This window comes from Phaethon lepturus, unplaced genomic scaffold (genome assembly GCF_000687285.1).
Source record: "Phaethon lepturus isolate BGI_N335 unplaced genomic scaffold, ASM68728v1 scaffold43697, whole genome shotgun sequence".
Taxonomy (NCBI): Eukaryota; Metazoa; Chordata; class Aves; order Phaethontiformes; family Phaethontidae; genus Phaethon; species Phaethon lepturus.
In genome coordinates this window covers 330-20,078 of record NW_010550563.1, presented here as the reverse complement: position 1 = coordinate 20,078, position 19,749 = coordinate 330, and the positions used below count along the sequence as shown (strand labels likewise).

The following is a 19,749-nucleotide window of genomic DNA, read 5'->3' as shown; positions in this document are numbered from 1 at the left end:
ATAATAGTCATAAAGCTCTGAAGTAAGCAGTGCAGTCATGAAATCTTTTAGGACCATGAGTTCCCTCACATACGGGCTTTTAGGAGGCTTTTGGGTGCCCCTCTGTTCAAAGTGCATTTGCTTAATGGAACCTACAGAGTTCTCCTCTGTTATTTTGGGGTAGAATGAAGAACTGGTAACAGGCTGTACTGTCAATCTGCCTTAACACAAATCGCAGTCCTTCAGATTGTGAAGGAGTCTCAGCAGCAGCACGGTTTGCGACATGGAGACTTCCAGAGGTACAGGTTAGTAAACAACATGGACGTTTTAGAGTTACTAGTGTGATTTGGCTTACTTTATTTAAAATGTAAACCCACTGTAGCAGGCAACAAAAACAATCTGCCAAGTAAGTACTCCTTGACAGGTTGCTTTGTATGAAGCTGCGTACACTTTTTTTTTTCATTAGACGTAATGTGCTGTGACTGTTCCATTTAAGAGGGTACAGACTGGCTGGCTCTTGTTTCTCTGTTGCCCTTTGAGAGCTCGTTTGTTAACACCTCACTGATAATCACTATACTCTTCCAGAACTGAGTTTTCAATAAATGTACATAAAGCAATTAGTGAGGAGAACATAATTCTGATTTTTCAAGTACATGTCTTCTTACCTTTCTTGTATTCTGTTAACCACTGGTTTACAGGTAGTTTCTGAACTACCTCTTACTATATGTCATATGTGGAGTTCTTAGTTGTTAAAACATTGCCTGTCACAGCCTTTAGTCCTTTTTTTCTGGTTGGAGAGAGCAGTAAACAGAAACAAAGTTGTTCTTTAGCCAAATTGACTGCAGTTGTCTTTTCTTTAGGGGTTATTGCTCCCGTAGGCTAAGGCGGCTCCGAAAAACTCTCAACTTCAAGATGGGAAACAGGCACAAGTTCACTGGGAAGAAAGTAACTGAAGAGATTCTCTCAGACAACAGGTACAGTCACTGGATGGAATCGAACATTCAGTATATTAGTGAATGGTTTCTTTCCTTCGAGTAATTTATTTTCATGTGGATGTGGTGGAAAACTGTTCTGTATAATATACTCAGAAATGTTTCTTTTCAGAGATACGTGTTGTTGATATTAATAAAAGATGGAAGTTCAGGCTGAGGTGCAGGGGGAGGACGCACTGCTTAGGTCCTGCTTCATCATGGGAACAAGAGGGAGAAGAGAGAGCAGCAACAGCCAGTTCCGTCTCTTCCTTCATAGTTGTTAAGATGGATTCTTTTCATGATCAGTAAATTACTTTGATATTAAAGAGGAGGTGCTTATTCAGGTTTGTTTTAAGGTAGCCATGTGAATGCTGATAATGTAAATGGCGTAGCCAGCAAGGTTGTGGTTGGAAAAGTAATCCCTTCCCTTTGAAGAGAAATACTGGATTGCAAGTTTTACTTAGGTTTTAAAAAATTTGGCAGAATGCTTGTCTGATAGAATATGTGGAGAGTAGCCAGGATCTTGGGCTCAATTCCTGGCTTTTAGAAACATTTGAAATGTCTGCTGTCTTGTCTTTTCTTGTGGGGAAAACATGATGCTTGTCTGTATTGTTAAGAAGCCAGATGTGTTATAGCATTAGCTGGTGGGGAAACAGACACGTTTACCTGTATTCAACCAGTTTGAAGAGTGACCTAAAACCATAAATCCCTTTGTTTTCACAATGTCTGTGCTGCTATGAGTGATACCAAATTCTCTTCCTCAGCTGGGTGATTACACTTCTGTAGTGAGAAATACAGTAGAAGACAGTTAGGGGTAATGGGACTTTGTGTGCTTGGAATGTTAAGAAATAAAAGCATCTACTTCTTACTAACCAAGCTGAACTTTTGTTACCAAACTTTGCAAATCACATGGCAAAGAACTAGTGGGGATGTGGTAATACTTGTTTGAATGTCATCATTTTTTCATTAATCTTCGTCTGCCCCACAGGTATTTGCTGTTGATTCTGATGGATGCAGAGAGAGCCTGGAGTTATGCCATGCAGCTGAAACAGGAAGCAAACACAGAGCCTCGCAAACGATTTCACTTGCTCTCTCGCCTGCGCAAAGCTGTGAAACATGCTGAGGAGCTGGAGCGACTGTGTGAAAGTAACAGAGTGGATGCCAAAACAAAGCTGGAAGCTCAGGTAACCACTGATACTTTAATCTTGCTTTACAGCAAAAGCTGGACAAGAAACCTTTGGATTTTGGGTGAAGAGATTAATCTCATCTAGCAATACATAATCAAAACTGACTGATTCGCAAACTAGATAACATCTCCCATTGAATAGCTTGGACTCACTGTTAATGCAGCTGCATTATTCTGGAATTGCAGAAATGATTAGGGGCACCAGCCAAGATGAGGACTGGTGTTTAGAAGGTTTTTAAGTGTATCAAGAGATTGTCCTTGCTTTATTTACTTTGATAAAAGTAGTAAGAATTGGGAGAGACTAAGACGATGCAACACAGCCTAAGAAACTGCTTATCTGTCAGGTTATCTATTTGTTTAATGTCCTAAAGTAACCACCTAGAACACAAGCCTTGTGGCGTCAGTTCCTGGAACACAGAAAGCAGCTGTGTTTTGACACCAGCCTCTTTGAACAAGGGGATGCAGTGGTCCTCAGTTAATTAAAACTGCTATTTTGTAGCTTATTGCTGAGGGGGAAAAAAAAAAAGTTTTGTGACATCAGTGGGCCATGTTGATTGCATAACAAGCAAGAAACATCTTTGCTGTCATCTCCTTAAAAATGTAGCCATGTTAGTTAAAAGAAAAAAAGGTAGGTAGCTAGTAACCGTAATCCAAATCAGCTGTCTTCTGTGGGAAGACCGAATGAAAAGGGCAAGGCTTAATCACTTACTGTAGGTGTTGCAGCAGCCTTTATACTAAAGATTGTACGAACTAGGCTGTCGCTCTGGGGGAAATTAACTTGCCTTTGCGCTGTCTGCAGGCATACATGGCTTACCTCACAGGAATGCTTCGTTTTGAACACCAGGAGTGGAAGGCAGCAATGGAGGCTTTCAACAAATGCAAGTGAGTTCTCCTGCTTCACCAACTTTGTTTAGTAAATAGTATTGGATCAGTCTAGTAAGTTTATGTACTGTACGTACAGCAGCTCCATGAGTTGCTTAGCTAATTGTACACTGAAGTGGGAGGTACTACCAAAGAAATAGCGTCCTCCAGAGTAAGGAGACAGACTCTTCCCTTAAGATAGCATCTCACAAAACAACACGTTATGCAGTGTTAATATGTATTCTTTGCTATAGGACCATATATGAAAAACTGGCCAATGCTTTCACAGAAGAGCAAGCTGTACTGTATAACCAGCGTGTGGAAGAGATCTCGCCCAACATTCGCTACTGTGCCTATAATATTGGTAAGGAAAGGGGGATACCTAATCTCCAACAAAGAGCAAGGCTTGTTCATAGGAAAGGGATTTTGACTTGGTAGTTAAATACTGGTCTAAGTGACATTGGAGGGAGTCCATAATATTTTGGGCAAATTATGCATACGTTCTGGGTCAGTTTAGCAGTGGAGAAAATATTCTCATTTTGCAACAGTGCATGTGGTTTTGTGTAAAAAAAGACAAAATACCAAGTTTGCAGTAGTTTGCTTATGCAGGTAGGCGTGAAATTGCAAATTTATCCCTTTTGTCTCCAAATTGCCAGGATAAAATCTATTGGTTATTTTTTCTGTATTAAAATAATTTGTGAACTCAGATGGAAATGTGGTCTTGATTTGTTAATTCTCTCAGGTGACCAGTCTGCTATAAATGAGTTGATGCAGATGAGGCTGAGGTCTGGTGGTACTGAAGGTCTTCTTGCAGAAAAACTGGAGGTAACTTATTTGCATGCTTCAAGTTGAAACATTCATTATTACTCTCTTGAGCATAAATAATGCTGCAGCACACCATTCAATAGCCAAAATATACCATGAGAGAGCAAGCAAGCCTGGGCTCCATGGGAAACCACACTTTCTTAAAAAGCCCTTTGATTTTAAAAAAGTCAAGTCTAATGAGAATTAGAGTGGTTCAGTTTTGGATACCTTAAAGTTCAAGCTCATAAGTTCAGTCTATTCTCTACAGGCGCTGATTACCCAAACTCGAGCAAAGCAGGCAGCCACAATGAGCGAGGTGGAGTGGAGAGGAAGAACTGTTCCGGTGAAGATAGACAAAGTGAGGATCTTCTTGCTGGGGCTGGCTGACAACGAAGCAGCAATTGTTCAGGTAATCCAGAAGCCATCTCCAGTGCTGGTGTTCTAACCGCCCTCTTTCCTTCAATATGCAAGACAATACATGATACCTGGACTAAAAGCTTTTAAATAATATTTTTTTTTTCTCAAACTTGGAATCAGAAGGCTAGAGTAAAAGTGGGAATATTGACTATAGCCCAAAGCTGAAGTGTCAGTTGGGGATAGCTCCCAGAGTCTTCTAAGTGGTAGTTTGGAGATCTGTTCTACTAAACTAGTAAGCATTACTGCTCTTTTGAACCCCCTGTTGTACCCAGAAGTGCTACCTTCCAGTGGTAGAGTGATAACGATTATCGTTTATAATTAACTTGGAAGTGAATGTTGCAATTTTAAGAATAAGTGGTTTTGAATTACTGTTCTCATTTCTTTACATATCTTGCTCAAATGCTGTAAATTCAGAGGAACGAAAAGAAAGATCTGTATCGATCACCATTTTTCAGGAGCAAAAAGCAATTTGCTGGGTGAAGCAGGTGCTATGAGATTTACAGCATTCTCTTCTTGACTTATGCAAATCCCCCAAAGCAGGAAGAGCATTACTAAATGTCAGGACGTAAATTAATTGCAAATGTAACAGTTCTGAAGCACCTGCAGTGGCACACACATGGCATGTCTTTAGTATTGCAGACAAGTTTTCTACATGGAGCTTTTTCCTTGGAAATGGTGCCCAGGTGGTGTATTCTCCTTCCCAGTGGCTGTGTACAGTACCCTTCCTGTTTGAAAAGGCAGTGAAAGGATCCTTACTAACAATTGTTGCCACTAAAGATGGATGTTTTGCAGCATCAGAAACATTTGTCATCAGGAGAATAATGAGGATAAATAGCAATTTAAATGATAAAATGAAAACCCTGCAAAGGTATAAGGCAAGCGGGCCAGAGCGGGAGATAGTGATAAGAAGATAGTGTGAGCAGGATAAAGAGGTTATGAGTGGGTAGAAAACGTTAGTGTTAACCAGTCTTGTAATGCTGTGAATTGTGTCTTGCTGAATATTTTTTTTGTCGGTAGTATGTTAGTATGGCCAGCAGGTGGAGGTGCAGCTTCCCTCATTTAATTTCTGTCCTGCCAGGCTAGCAGTTGGATCTTTTCAGTTCAGTTGCCCTCTTTGTTTCATAAATCTGTGGCAGAACAGTGATCTGAGTTTGTTTTCATCTTGCTTTGTGTTCCTTGAAAGCTCTGACTAGAGAGGAGTTTTGTGGTACTGGTTTGCAACTAGTAATGGTGAGAGCTGAGCGTGCAGCAGCAGCATTTACATTCCCAGAAGGCTAAAACTTGGCCTTTTGAAAACAGTTCCACTGTGATGGGCAGTCCAGCTTCAGCTAAATGTATTACGGTGGTTCCTGGGATCTTTGGCACCTTTCTGCTAAGTTGAAACCCTAACCTAACAGCAGTGCTTTTCAAGGTTTGATTAGAAGCAAACGCAAATGTGTGTTTTCTGTAAAAACTGAGATTCTCAACACAATTATATCATTGTCTTCAGTGTCTTATCGGTAACTGGAGAAACAACAAATAAGCCAAACTGAAACACAAATCCAAGTTTAAAATTACTTATGTCACCCCTTTTGTAGACTTGAATGCATGACTTCAGGCCCATTGACTCAAACCAGGTAGAAGTGAGAAGGCTCAAGGGCAGAGTGACAGAAGGGTGCTCCTATCTGATATTCCCTCAGGAATTCTGTGGTCATCTCTGGTAACTAAGACTGTAGCAAAAATGGGTGATAACAACTTTCAGAGATGATACGCCATGTTTTAGAACAAAGGAAAAATTAGAAGTGAGCACTCCTAGACTTTCAGAAGTGGATTCAGTTCCCTGGATGCCTTTAAGATGCACCTGTGCTGTTCTATCAGGGCACTCGAGTTACTGGCAGTAGCACTTGTATCTTAGTTTTATAATCTGATATCTCCCAAATCAGAACATATGCATGTTTACACATGGAATTGGTTTAACCTTAGGAGTTTTTGCTTAGAAAGAAAAGCCTTTGTTTCACTGCACGGCCCAGCCCTTTCCCTGTTCGTGCTTGACTGATGATCTAGCCATGTCTGTTTTAATTTTTGTGCATACAGTGAAATTGCCGTGCTCCTCTGGGTGAGGTTGAGAATGCTGTCAGACTTGTCTCTGGTTATTCTCAGTAGTTAGTCCCACCTTAAAAATTCTTGCAGCAAATCTCAAAAAAACCCCAACCACCAAACCCCCAAAAAACGCCTTCATCTCAGGTCAAGATACCTGAGGCTTTGTGAGGGAGTAAAAATAACATTCCTTAATGAGTTTGCAAACCTGAAAAGAGGAGAGGCAAAGACTACTAGAGGCAGACGCAGCTCTACTGTAGATAAACAAGCGAGTATGTTTTTAGACAGTTTTTTATTCACTTGGGCAATTGCAGATTTGTTGCAGCGAAGTTAATCTTAACGCTGTTACATGACACTGAAGTGGTGTAATGCAGTGCTGATACACTTTAATCCCTCCTTTGATGGTTAAGGTTGAGGTTTGTTTCTGGGCAGTTTTCTCTTACTGAATCACTTCTCTTGTTGAATCAATAAGAGTCTTGCGATTGCCCATCTGGTTACCTTCTCAGTCACCTGAATGGAAGTTGAGTTTGGGTCAGGTGCATTGTTTAATTTGGTACATGATATGCCAGTCCATTAGTCAGAGATCAGACTTCAATTTGTTCTTTAAAAGTTGTTTTCAAATTTTGGTTTTGGGGCAGAAGGCCAAAAGCTGCTTAATTTTTTGACAAAACTTGTGGCGACAGCAGAAAAGCACTCAGTCACTCCTGCTACTAAAATACAGGGTTACTTTAAAACAATGCTTCAAACAAGCAAAGTATTGCCACCGTGAGCATTACTAGAGTGGGAGTGTAGGAAAGATAATCATCTACATGTTCTTACCACATGAGAAAAGTTAAATCACCATAACAAGAGCAGTCTGCGTTGGTAGTTTGCCAGTTGAGTAATGCTCAGCTCTTCTTCTGTTGCTGGGCCTTTCCCACAGTGCAGTCCAACCTCAGCTGTTCTCAGAGCAATGTGGGTGCCATCCCGGAAGGGAAGGGAGTTGCTGGGCAGGTAGGTGTTGCAGGGATGAGGCGATCAGAGCTGTGTGTGCTAGGCCTTCAGTGCTGCTAAATTCTCAGCACTGACCACATTCCCCACAGTTGCCGACAGTTTGCCCCTCAGAACATACTGCAGACAGGTATAGACTGGCATTCCAGCTACCCATGGATCTTAAAGCCATAACTGGGGAGAAACTTGTTTAATTTCCTCAGTTAATTCTTGCATCATGGGATGCAAAATACAAAAATTTCTAATAGTTACTTATCTTAACTTTCCTTTGCTCTTAGGCAGAAAACGAGGAGACAAAGGAACGTTTGTTTGAATCTTTACTCAGTGAGTGTAGAGATGCCATTCAGGCTGTTCGGGAAGATCTGAAACCAGACCAGGTAAGCAGCAGGTATCAGTGTTTCTACTTTCAACAACATAGTGTTTCTTTGGGACTGATCTGTTATTGTTAAACTTGCTTAACAATAAAAGTGGCTGGGATTTCTTTAATAAAAAGCTGCAGAAGGGTCTGTCACCTTTGATTTTATTCTCTTCAGAACTGAAAAGGGTGAATAGTGGTGTAGAAGCCCTCATTCTTTCGCCTGAAAGTTCGTTATAACTTCTTTGGTTTACCCAAACCTTGAGTTGTTTCTGACGTTTTCTTCCCTTGGCTGCCAGTTTTAAGTAAATCATGTAGCATTTTGTCCCCAATTTCTGCAGAAGCAGCGGGAACACTCTCTGGAAAATGATTCTGGGAAGGTGTCCAACATCCAGTACTTACACAGGTAATAAGCAAATGTTGTTGCCTGTACTAGTGAGAAGAAGTCATGCTCTTATGTCAAGATTTTATTTTTGTTTGGGTTTTTTTAATGGAGTTTTTATTCTGGTCTTCTCAGATCTCAAAGGATGACTGTACAGATACGGATCTGATTCATTCAGCTTTGGACACATTTTACTTAAGACTCTTTATGTTGACCTTTCAGATGTTTTTTCCTCTACTAGTATCAGCTTAGACTGAGGGGAAGAGTTTTTTCAGAACAAACAGTAATGTCTGAGTAGATCTGACAGTCTGCTAATGGTATTCTATGTTTTATCTTTTAGTTATTTGACTTACATCAAGCTGTCGACAGCCATCAAGCGCAATGAGAGTATGGCAAAGTCTCTGCAGAAGGCACTGCTGCAGCAGCAGCGGTCAGAAGAGGATGGCAAGCGCACACCACGGCCTCAAGACTTGATCCGTCTTTATGATATCATTTTGCAGGTAATGCTGGGAAAACAAATCTATTTCTTCATACTAACTGGAGAACTTTGGTACAAAAAGCTATTGTAGAAAATATAGCAGGGCAAGTGAACTGCCTGTGAACTCTGAAGAGCAGCTCAGTATCTACAGTAACCTTGTCAACAATGTTCAACATCTACATGAAGCACAAAGAAATCCTTTTAGTTGTGAATGGAAAAATGCTGCTAGAATGGATGCTCTTGGTTTTACACTCCAATGCAGTTTTAAAGTAGTTTTTCTGACTATTTTGTGCAGCATACTGAGAGCTGCCTTAAGTTTCTGCTGGCCAGAAAAAGTAGCAGCTAAAAATACTTGTTCTTCATAAGCAGTTTCTCAGTTTCTCACATGAATTTTCAACTAACTGTGGGAGCCTGTGGCTGAAGCAGTTGTGAATGGGAAAGGGAAATGCCTTATGAAAGAATTACTTCATGTGAAATTTGAGGAGTCTATGCCCTAATTCCTGTTTGTGTCAGGAAATCTGTCCTGAGGGCAAACTTACACAAGTTTCAGTGAGTGTCCTTCACAAGGTTAGCATACTGATAATTAGAAAACTGCAAACTATTTCCATAGGAGTGTACTGTTGACTTGTTAAAAGGGGCAGCTTTCTCTTACTCCAGCAGATTCCAGAGGAAAACGCCACCTGCATTTGTTACTCTGACTCTCTTTTACACAGAACCTGGTGGAACTGACACAGCTTCCTGGCCTAGAAGAGGACAAGAACTTCCAAAAGGAGATTGGATTGAAGACACTTGTGTACAAAGCTTACAGGTGACTGAGAAACAGCCAGGTTTTCTTTAGCAGGCATTACATCTTCAAAGGTTCCAAAAGCTCTACATTCCAAAGCTTTATGTGCTGTACAGGACTTTGATGCAGTTTCCTCTGCCCTTTTGTGAAGTGAAGAGAGGGTGCTAAGGGGAAACAGGCCAGTGCTACTTAATAATATCTCCTGTTATCGTCATTTGAGTTGGCTAAAGGTATGGATAACAAACACGTCAAGGATCCACTCTTTACTGTTGCAGGTGTTTCTTCATTGCACAGTCCTATGTCCTGGTAAAGAAATGGAGTGAAGCTCTTGTTTTATATGAAAGAGTGCTGAAATATGCCCGCGAAGTTCAGTCAGGAGCTGGAGCTTACACGAACAGCTTGAAGGTAGGAACCCAACCCTCTGTATAAGGGAGCTGAAACTTATGAAAAAGCTCTGTCCCAGTGTTTATTGTCAATTAGATGCCAGACCATTACAACTCAAGACTGATGTTTAAGTAGGGAGAAGAGTAATACAAGTGTGACTGCTTGACACATTATAGTAGAGACTTTCTAGTGATGTGAAAATGCTTCAACTGGCCATTTGCTTGCCTGTTGTAACTTGCTGTAACAGCTCCATAAGAATTTACCACACTTTCTCACACCTGCACTTTCTGTCATCCTGCTTCTGTAGTGCCTGAAGGACTGCAGCTTTTCCTCTTCTGGGAAGGCTTATCAGCACTAGGACTTAATTTCTTAGTTCTTACTTTGTCAGGTTTTACCTTTGCCCTAATTCTTAAACTCTGGCACAGTTCAGGCTCTGAAAAGATTTTCTTTAATGACCTAGGAGCTGCCTGATGTTCAGGATCTGATCACTCAAGTTAATGCAGAGAAATACTCCTTGCAAGCAGCAGCTATATTAGGTGAGTTGCACAACTATACTAGAGTTCTAATGTCTCTTGAATAATGCCCCTGCAGCTATTTCATTCCTTTAATTTCTGAAGTTCCATATATTTTTCCATTTCACTCTGATCTATGTAGGCTCTGGAAAACATTTTTTCCCCCCAGTTCTAGCTTTTTCTGGCTGTGTGTAGTGCCGCTAGGCAACCAGTGACTAGACATTTGGCATCTTGCTGCCTGCCCAGGGATGTGAAAATGCTTCACAAGGATGTGCACCTGTTTTGGTAACCTGCACAGAATACTCTGTTTAGCATTTAATTCTTTTTTTCCTGCAAACCAATTGGCTTTACTCATCCTAGTTTTGCCCAGCTGGGAGAACTACTGAAAAAGAGGAGAGCAGTTATGTTCTGTCCTTTGTCAGTGTCGACCAGGTTAGGGGGACTTGGGGAATGGATGACCTTTGTGATTTCTTGGGCTGCTGTTTTTGCTGTGCCTGCTGCTGTAAACCCAAGATAGGTGATGGATTGCCTTGTCTTTTATTGCCTTAATGTTGCTTTAACAGACCCCACTGGGGTCTTCTCATCATCTGCTGCTTTGTGCTTAACTCAAAATCTCTGCTTCTTTCAGGAGCTTCTCACTGCAATGTGAAGGAGCTTTCCATCACTGGAAAGCTGTGATGGCTGTAGATAAATATATGTGATCCTTTTAGTCTAGAAAGCAAGCTGCTTCTGCTGAAAATATTGTCATATGTGTCTCAGAAAGCAAGGCTCATAGCTAACTCCTGAGACAGTCTGAATTTATGCCAAGATCTAGCCTGTTATTCTTACCACTTTTTCTTCAATTTTACAGATGCAAATGATACTCATGAGACTGAATCTCCATCTCAGGTCAAGGATGGCAAGGTAAGAGCTGAGAGTTCAGGCAAATTCCAGTAATGTTCTTGATGAATATTACTTTTTGACCTGTTACCTAAGTGTCTCTTACAACTCAAGAAATGTTGTGCTGATTGGAGTTTGGTCGCAACTAGGGTATTTAAGAGATTTTTGTATTAGGCTTGTTTTCTTTCTGCAAGTCCTGAAGGTGGCTGACAGGATGGGGATCCTTGGGTAGGAGCTAGGCAGCTGCTTCCAGTTTCTAGTGTGGCATCTTCATTTTTTTAAATTTAGCTTTCTCCCTGCACATGGGAAGGTTCTCCAGAGATCCTGCAGTGATGTTTTGACAGGGGTTCAAATAATTTTCAAGGGCCTAAGGGGTCACCCAAGGGAACTTCAGCTTCTGTTGTGTCGGTTGCTGCTTAATCCTCTTTGCTTGTTTGACCCTTGTCAGCTTTGATTTGACTTGTGTTTAATTTGCATTTCTGTATTGGTGTCTTTCAGCCACTCTCGGAACGGTTTGAGACTTTCTGTCTGGATCCTTCTCTTGTCAGCAAGCAAGTCAGCCTCGTGCACTTCCCTCCGGGCTTCCAGCCCATTCCATGCAAACCCTTGTTCTTTGACCTGGCCCTTAATCATGTTGCTTTCCCACCTCTGGAGGACAAGGTGGAGCAGAAGGCCAAGAGTGGCCTCACAGGATATATAAAGGGCATCTTTGGATTCAAAAGTTAACCAGGACCCCCTGAGGAACAGAGGTTTTATTCTGTATTGAAGGAAAAGCTCCAAGAGATTCTAGGACACAAATATCTGCACCTGAAACCCACAGAGAGAGGTTTTATCATCATCTTCCCTGTGTTCTGTGTTTATGTCTGTGCACTTACATTCTCTCTCAGTGTATTAAAGACAAACAATCTATTTGGAAACGTACGTACACTATAAATAGCTGAAAATAATCTGGAGCACAGAGAAATTCCATTCTGCTTGGGGAAGCTGGAGCTTGCTTTGTAGCCACTGGCCTGTTCAGGGCCAGCATATATCTACTTAGCATGGACCAGGGCATATAGTTTGATTCCTCCCTCCGCCCCATTATTTGACACTGTAATTTGGTATTTTCATCTAGAAATCTGGGTGTGATGGGGAAACAAAGGCAAAAATAGGTGCAGAACTAAACCAGCAAGGTGAGGCTGCCTACACAAAGGCTATGAAACAGCTGGCTAGCTAGGGGCTAGCTTCCCTTTCAACTCCCAGTCCCCACTGAGACGCGTATATAATTGTGTAAAGAGAAGTCTCTGTATTTTTGAAAAATGTAACATTCAGAAATGGCAAAAACCTTTCCATATGTTAATGGTTACCCCAGTTGTGATGGAATATGTCCTGAATTTGTACTCTGGGCCAATAGGATCCTTCTTTATTGATACATGTTTTGTTAAATACCTAAATACAGTATAGAACCTATTCCTACAAAGGTTTTCCTGGGAAATTAGCTTCCTGGGTGGCTTTAGAAACAGCTACTTGCTCTTCATGGGAAGTTGGGTCTCTCGGTGTTCGTTTTGTCTGTGATCTAAACCTTGCCTGAAAACAAGACTATCTTTTTCTGGGGTTTATCTGTTGCTTTTTTCTCATCCTTGGTCAGTAGATACACCTGAAATGAGGAATAAGCAACAGGAGACCAGTAGGTTCTTAAGTGATAGATCTTCTCTGTCATGCCAGACAGCTTTTTTATAAGGCGCCCAGGTGCTATGATGATAGGCACTTTCAAAATGGGGGTAACTTCATAATAGTGATCATTTAAACAGGAAAAAAAAAAAACCCCAAAACAGAGCACATGAGCAGAACTGTTCCTAAATAAAGTATTTGGAAGCTTACACCAGCAACGTTTGGGTTTTCCCTCAGTCTATAGGAGACAGCAGTTTGTTCTAGCTGCATTAACTCTTCTGCACCGGTTGTCTTGACTCTGTGTTTCTCCATTTTTAGGCATCGGAGTTAACAGGAGAGGAAACAGAAGAACTGTTTAAAATGATCGGGTGGTTGTTGTGGGAATTTTCCATGCAAGGTGCATGTCAGATGAATGGGGGGTATTAACAATTCCCATTATTTTAATATGAACGTTTGTTGCTTTGTTCCAAGTTGATCTGATTTGTGAGTTCTCAAAGTACAAAGCAGCTTTCAAGAGGACTCTTTCCTCAGAAGGAGGTCAGAGAAGGAGGAGGAACTTCTTGTTTGTGTTTAATTTTTGCAATGAAGAAACAAAATGGGAATTTCTGGTATTCTAGCTATTTCCATTTGCCCCTGGATGCCAGGGGGATTTTACAGGAGAAAGGGCAAGTGTAGAGCTGAAAGAAACGTGGAAGACTAAGTCATCAGATGACAATTTCTAGAACATGTGGTCTTGAATAGCAGATTTCTCTTCCCCGTAAAGCCTCTTTCCTTTTAGACAAGGGAAGGTCGTGCAGTAACCGGCGCAGGCATCAGCTGGTTGATCTGTTTCACGGTACCTCTTTCTGTGTACGTTAATCTGAGCTGCTCTCTCCTTTCCCGCTTTTATATCAAATCACTTTGAGAACTGTTCTCCTGTTTGGTTTGCAAACCAAACTCCTTTCTGCTTTCCTACCACAAATCTATGTGGTGCCTGGATTGATTCCAGTGAAACTGGAATACTGTGGCCGCTTTCTAATAATTGGTTACTGTTACAAAAAGCTAGGAGCAATTGGCCTCCTTATGTTAAACATCTTTTGACAGAGAACTGATTAGTTGAACGCAGATAAGAAATCTGAAAACAATAAAGTTTTATTCCTGGCCTCTGAGGCGTGTAGTTTGTTGAGCATTGAGAACACCAGGCAGTCTTTGCTTCCCAAGCATTCAGAGGATCAAGGTCACACCGTCACCTGGGGCTACTTAACCCCTGGAGTATGGCTACTTAGTTCTGGAGGAGGATCTTCTGCCTGAAGGCTCAGATAACAACGTGCACCGTTCTCAGAGGTAACTTGGCTTATTTGTTTTGATGTAGTGTTAGTGGAAAGTGAGTAGAGGGGGGTTTGTAAGCTGTCTTGTGACTTAATGTGGAAAGCACTAGGAAAAAATGTAAAAATGTAAAAAAAAAAAAGGTGGGGAAGGAAGTAATGCTGTTATTCAAGCCACCTGCATGATGAAAACCAGATTCACAAAGTTTCTTGAGGCTTTTAGCCTTGCAGTGGAGCTTGGAGCAGCAAAGGCGAGGCATAGACGGCAGCAGTTCGCAGGGAACAGCGCAGGCAAGTGAAGTGTCTGATGTGAGGTACGGAGCAAACCGATTCCCTTGGAGCCGGCAGGCGTTCGCTGTGCCCGAACCAGCCGGAGCAGGATGCAGAGCACTGGTTCGTGGTGCTTGGAAACCTGCTTCCTTATTGCTCTGTTCTTCATTAGGCTGCCCTGTTTGCTTTAAAGTGTTTGCTCTCTTTCCATGAATTAATTGGCAAGTAGGCCACATGGTTGCCCTCAAACAGGAAGCTCCGGCAGAACGGTCACGATTCTTGCCTTCAATCAACTTTTCCTATGGAGAGCCGTATCTTTGGGCTTGGCACTGGAATTTTAATTACAGGCTGAGCCTAGCCATGCCTGGTACCATCGCATCAATTAAAGTAGGGGTGAGATGTACATGGTGGCCCTCAGCCCCGCTGTCGGTGATACGCCTGTGTCTGGAGCAATGTTCGCTGCTGGTCATACACTCCGAGGGGTCTAGATAGGATGGATAGGTCTTGAGGGACTGATGGGACGGACAGTTAGGAGAGATGATTAGCATGAGACAAACCGGACAGTTTAAAAGAGAGAAATGAGAGGTGACACGTGGGGTAGTGATAGTCTGGCCTGGTCCAGCTACAGTGGGAGTGAGCAGAACTGGTTCTTGGGAGAAGATGTGTCTGCAGAGAGATGTCTGTGCTCCCGCATAGCTGTTGTCAACTGCCCCGTTAGGGCTACAAGCACAAATACCCCATGGTGTTCAGCTCGGGATGTCAACTGGGAGTTTGCTCACTTAAAGGAGTGATTTGATGTGATCTTGATTGTATATGGCTGCTCGTCTTTTTCTTCAGGACTGGATTGCTATTTTCAGCAGAAGAACAGCTGGAGGTCGGTTTGCCTGCTAAAGAGCCCTTTCTGATCCAGGTGGGAGGAATGTGTGGTGGGTGTCCCAGTGTATAACGGGAAGCTCCCAGAGGAAGGATATAACAGAATAGGAAGCAGACAATGACCCTGAAAGCTGCTCGGCAGAGGTGGGCTAGCAGCCTGCGTGCTCCGAGCTTGCCTGGGGCTGAGGCAGGAGCAGCAGCAGCTGTCGGTGGCTGCTTTGCCTTCCGCTCCCTCCCCTGCTCTGAGTTGAGGAAGCGCTGGGCAGTGCTGCGGCTGCAGCTGCCTGTCCAGCCCAGCTCAGAAACCTGGGTCACTGCTCAAGTCCCTTTTCTTCCTCGGACCTGCCCTGGCCACCCCTCAGGCCCTGGCACTCTGAGGGTTTGGTGCGGAGTGACTCGGTGCTCCGGGAGCTGATTGCGCAGCAGGTCGGCGGGACGCACCTACAGCAAAGGTTCGTGCTGGGCGCTCGCTTCTCAGGCTCACCCAACCCGCACCGAGGGTGAACAGGTTTGCGAAATGCTGCCGCTCCCTGCCCCTCTGCCTTTGGGTGAGGTCTCCTCGGCCGGAGCGTCCTGCTTTGTGTCCGAGGGGAGAGGCTCGGTCCTCGCTATCCTGCTACAAAGGCACCTGAACTCCTGGTCAGGTAACTGCTGCTGTTGCTGCAAAAATCCCGTCTCTTGTGGAAGTGGATCACGGTGGGATTTGGGTGGGGACAGAGTCCTTGCTCGGGAGCATTCTGCCCAAATACCTGGAGTGTCCTCGCTCTTTGGTTTTGTTTGCACTGGGGATTTCCTTTTTGCGCCGGGAAGGGAATGCTTGGCGCCGTGCTCTGTGCTGAGCGCCAGACTACGGTGGTTGGGTTAGAGCTAAGCCCGGGTGCAAATTCCTGCGTGGGAGGGGGGTGGCTGTGTCCGTCCCCCCACCCGTGTCCCTGGCCCTTCTCTGGGCTGCTGCGAGTAACCTGGGGTGAAAACCTTCCCACCGCTGGCCCTAAAAGCAGTCATGTCTCAGAGGGGGAGGTTTAAAACCACTTTCAAAGGGCGTAGTTTGCTTGTCTGTTGTGCGCACGTGGCCTTGGGCGCAGCTTTCATGTTCTCCAGTGCCATCGAATTAAAATTTGGACCCGGGTCCTAGCGTGTCCTTAGCATTTCTAGGCACTGCCGTACTATGGTCTTTGGCAAACTCCTCCACTGCTGGGCACCCGAGGTGTTGGGGTTATTAAAGTTCTTGTTCTGGAAACAGCCTTCTTGCCTCTGCCCTGCTGAGCGGTGCGCGGCGGTGGCCGTGCACAGACACGGCAGTTTGCCCGAGGCTCACACGCTGTGCATGAGGATTAGTGAGACTCATCCCCAGCCTGTGGTCAGTCCAGGGAGCGATGCCATGGCTGTGGTGCCCGAATGACTGAAGAGCAGCATCAAAGCCTCTGAGTTACCTTCAGTGCTTGCCTTTTTCCACAGAAGCGGGAGAACGTTTAATTTTCTCGGAACATTGAATTAAGTCGGGGAAGGTGAAGTCTGGCCGCACAGAATTAGTTATGGCAGACGGATTCATCGCGCTCTGGTCCTTGCCTGTGACGCAGAAGCGCTCGCCACTGAATCGGGCAAGAGCAGCTCAAAAATGGAGTTTTGCAGGAGATTCATGTCTGATTGAAAAGCGCTCATGGCTTCTGGGCTGGCAGCCTGCAGGTGGGGGGTGTGAGCCACCCCAGCTCCGCAAAGCTGCTGGCTGCTGCACCTTCCGAAGACGGGCTGGGCTCCAGCGCCGCCCTCCTGTCCGAAAGTATGGTCTGTGCTAGGGTGTGTGAGCATCCTCCTTCCCAATGCCCTTCAGGACTTGCCAAATGGGGTTGCTCCAGCCTGGAGCCCTCTCTTCTGAACGCCTTCTCCTTCATTCAGTGCTCTCTATCAGGCCCAGGAGTTTTTCTCCCAGGCAGGTACGCCTTTGAGCTGTCCCGGGTGTACATGCTTCAGCTGGCCACCAGTACAACATCCCGCAGGTATTTTTACATGTTACAGGGCCTTTGCGTTGCACTCGAGTGTGGAGGCACAGAGGAGAGCGAACCCGTCCTACCACTTAACTTTCCATCACCCTGACGTGGGCCGGTTGCCTTGTGCTTTAGCCCAGCGCCTGTAGGGGACTGCGGTCCCTTCTCCAGGGCACTGCCGTTGGAGCAAAGCAGCTTTTTTGGGAGACATGGAGGAAACCTACCCCAAAAGCTCTGATCTCCCACCCTGATTTCACAGGGTGCTTCTCCAGCTGTGCCGTGTGTGTGAAAGTTGCCTTTCCAGGCAGGTGTTTAATTACCTCTCGGTGCTTGGTTAATGATCTAGGGCACATCTTGTTCAGATCCAATCACTGTGTTTGGGGAGCAGCTCCCTTTCAGCAGTGTCACTGGATAATAAAGCCAAATTGGCAGGCTGCACCCTGTAAGTTATAAACAAGTTTTCCAGACAAAGTTGTCTTGAGAATCTGCCATTAGTGAATTTATTTAGTGCTATTACAGCCTTGCTAATCCTCTGGGGAGAGGAAAATTAGGCTAACGCATTAGCTGCTGCAGGGAATTGCCGTGATGTCCTGCTTGTTGGCTCAAGGGCTTAAACTCAGAAGAAGCTGCGGGATGCTGTAATGAGCTTGGAGAGGCGATGGGGTGGGAAGCAGGCAGGTCCTTTTGATGTCTGAAGGGTCTAGGGATGAGTAGTCCATAAAAGCCCTGGGACTGAGCTGTTAAGGAGATGGCGTGGTGTGGTTGTCCTCTGTATTTAGAGAGATACAAAGGAGCAGGACCAGGACTTCCCATTAGTGCTGGATTTGGCCTCCCCTGCTCTTCTGGAGACCGGTCCCTGGGTGCTGAGCCGGCCCTGAAGCTGAAGCCCGCTTACGTCTGCCGGCTCTGGCAGGGTGCTGAGCCCAGCCCCGCCTGGGAAGATTTTTAATGGGTCTTAATCAGACCTGCGAGGAGAAGCATGAGGGTCTTTGCACTTCCCCTCCGCTTATCAGTTGGTAAAGATAAAGCAACGCAAAACAAGGTTTGAGGACTGAGTAATTCTAGACTTAAGAAAACCAAGTGTCCTATTTTCGCAGCGGGGTGGCAATTTTTTAGAATAGGCAGGCTATTCTGAGGCTCTGGAGTTTCACTTTGGCTTGTATGAGAACTGCTCCACAAGGAGGAAAAAGGGCTGAGATAAGAATTATATGAAAAGATGCTGTCCCTGGAGCCTGTGAGGAAAAAGGAGGCTGACATGCATGGTGGGAACAGGCTCTGTCTGCAGCTGCGAAGAACACGTATCCTTTGCAAAGGGTCTTGGTCTGGGCTGGCTGGAGCTGCCGGTCCCGTCGCCAAACAAGCAGCATCTCCGCGTAGAAAAGCATCTGTCCCCATTACAGACGGCTCCTGCCTCTGTGCAGCCTCCTGAATCTCCCCGAAACTATTAGAAATAAAAATCGGATGCTGAGTGCGGGCAGGAGCGGCTGTGACTTACCTCTGCTTTTTCATGGGAGCGAAGATGAGAGTGAGATAACAGAGTCGGGAACCCCTCCAGCTGCTGGGCGCTGCCCGTCTGACCACACGGCCGTGAAACTCTTCCTAACTTTGTCCTTGGGTGCTGTAGGTGCTGCTGGACAGGGTGGTTGGTGAGACAGACTCTTGGTTTTACTTGATGTAAATATGGGTGATCATTAGCAGGGGCTTTGCAGAGGAGATGCATTAAGTGCTCTTCCATAGGTGGTGGCTTGCGAACAAATTGGGGCCGTCTCCAGGTGTATTGAAGACTAAACCCCAACCACCCTCTTGCATCTGTGCTCACTAATGGTTCTTGCTTTTCTCCTCCCGCCTCCCAGCTGTTCAGTTTGTTGTGAAGGTTCTTCCATTGCTCTGCTGTAGGCACCCACCACTTCTACAGGGTCATTTAAGACCTTAATGGTGGAGTTTTCCCTGCAGTGTCTGGCCAGCAGCAGCTCTTGGTGGCGTGGTGTGGGAGGCCGGTGCAGCGTAAGGGCTCAGCTCGTTGCTTTGATTTCAGCACATCACTTCCCAGGAGAGTGATTTCAAGAGTGAAGAAGTTCAAAAGCGAGGAGGTGAAGTGGGAAGAAAGCTCATCCAGAGGACTGGTGTGCAGGTGGGGACTGGTGTGCTGACTGGTGGTCAGGAGGGGAGGGCAGAGGTGAAGAGGAGGCGAGTATGGTGTCATCCAGAAGGGCAAATGGTCTTAACGGGTAATAGTAAATCGTTTACAGCTCATATTAAGACATCATCTCCTCTGTAAAAACTTGAGGCCTGCCTGATAACGAAGGCACGCCATCCCCTAAACTCCTCCTCTGCCAATTTCTTATGAAAGATTAGTCCAGGATGGTTCCTGAAATCTTCCCTGAAATGTTACCCGCTCACCGAGATCCTCTACGCAGCCGTGCCTGCTCTCTGTCCCCGCAGGCGACCTACTCGTCTGTGTGAGCAGCAAGAAGCATCTGGTTCTGTGACTGCTCCGTAAAACCAGGCACCTGCGTCCTGGCGCAGCTCCAGGCTACCGGGATGAATCCCCAGATCCTGTTCTGGAAAGCGAATAAGACGACTATGAAGTGACTTCCCGCACCACCTCC

At 44.8% G+C, this 19,749-nt stretch overlaps 1 protein-coding gene across 1 annotated transcript; it reads left to right on the top strand.

The window, feature by feature from the left end:
• Window positions 1-222: 222 nt before the first annotated feature.
• On the top strand, window positions 223-12,148 carry SRP68 (signal recognition particle 68kDa). The gene is made up of 15 exons (XM_010290590.1): window positions 223-284; window positions 840-953; window positions 1,939-2,134; window positions 2,936-3,018; window positions 3,252-3,361; window positions 3,740-3,822; window positions 4,070-4,210; window positions 7,563-7,661; window positions 7,981-8,045; window positions 8,362-8,521; window positions 9,213-9,307; window positions 9,559-9,688; window positions 10,128-10,203; window positions 11,030-11,082; window positions 11,557-12,148. The coding sequence occupies exons 2-15, from the start codon at window positions 892-894 to the stop codon at window positions 11,782-11,784; spliced, it is 1,581 nt and encodes a 526-aa protein (XP_010288892.1). The 5' UTR covers window positions 223-284; window positions 840-891; the 3' UTR covers window positions 11,785-12,148.
• The last annotated feature ends 7,601 nt before the right edge of the window (window positions 12,149-19,749 follow it).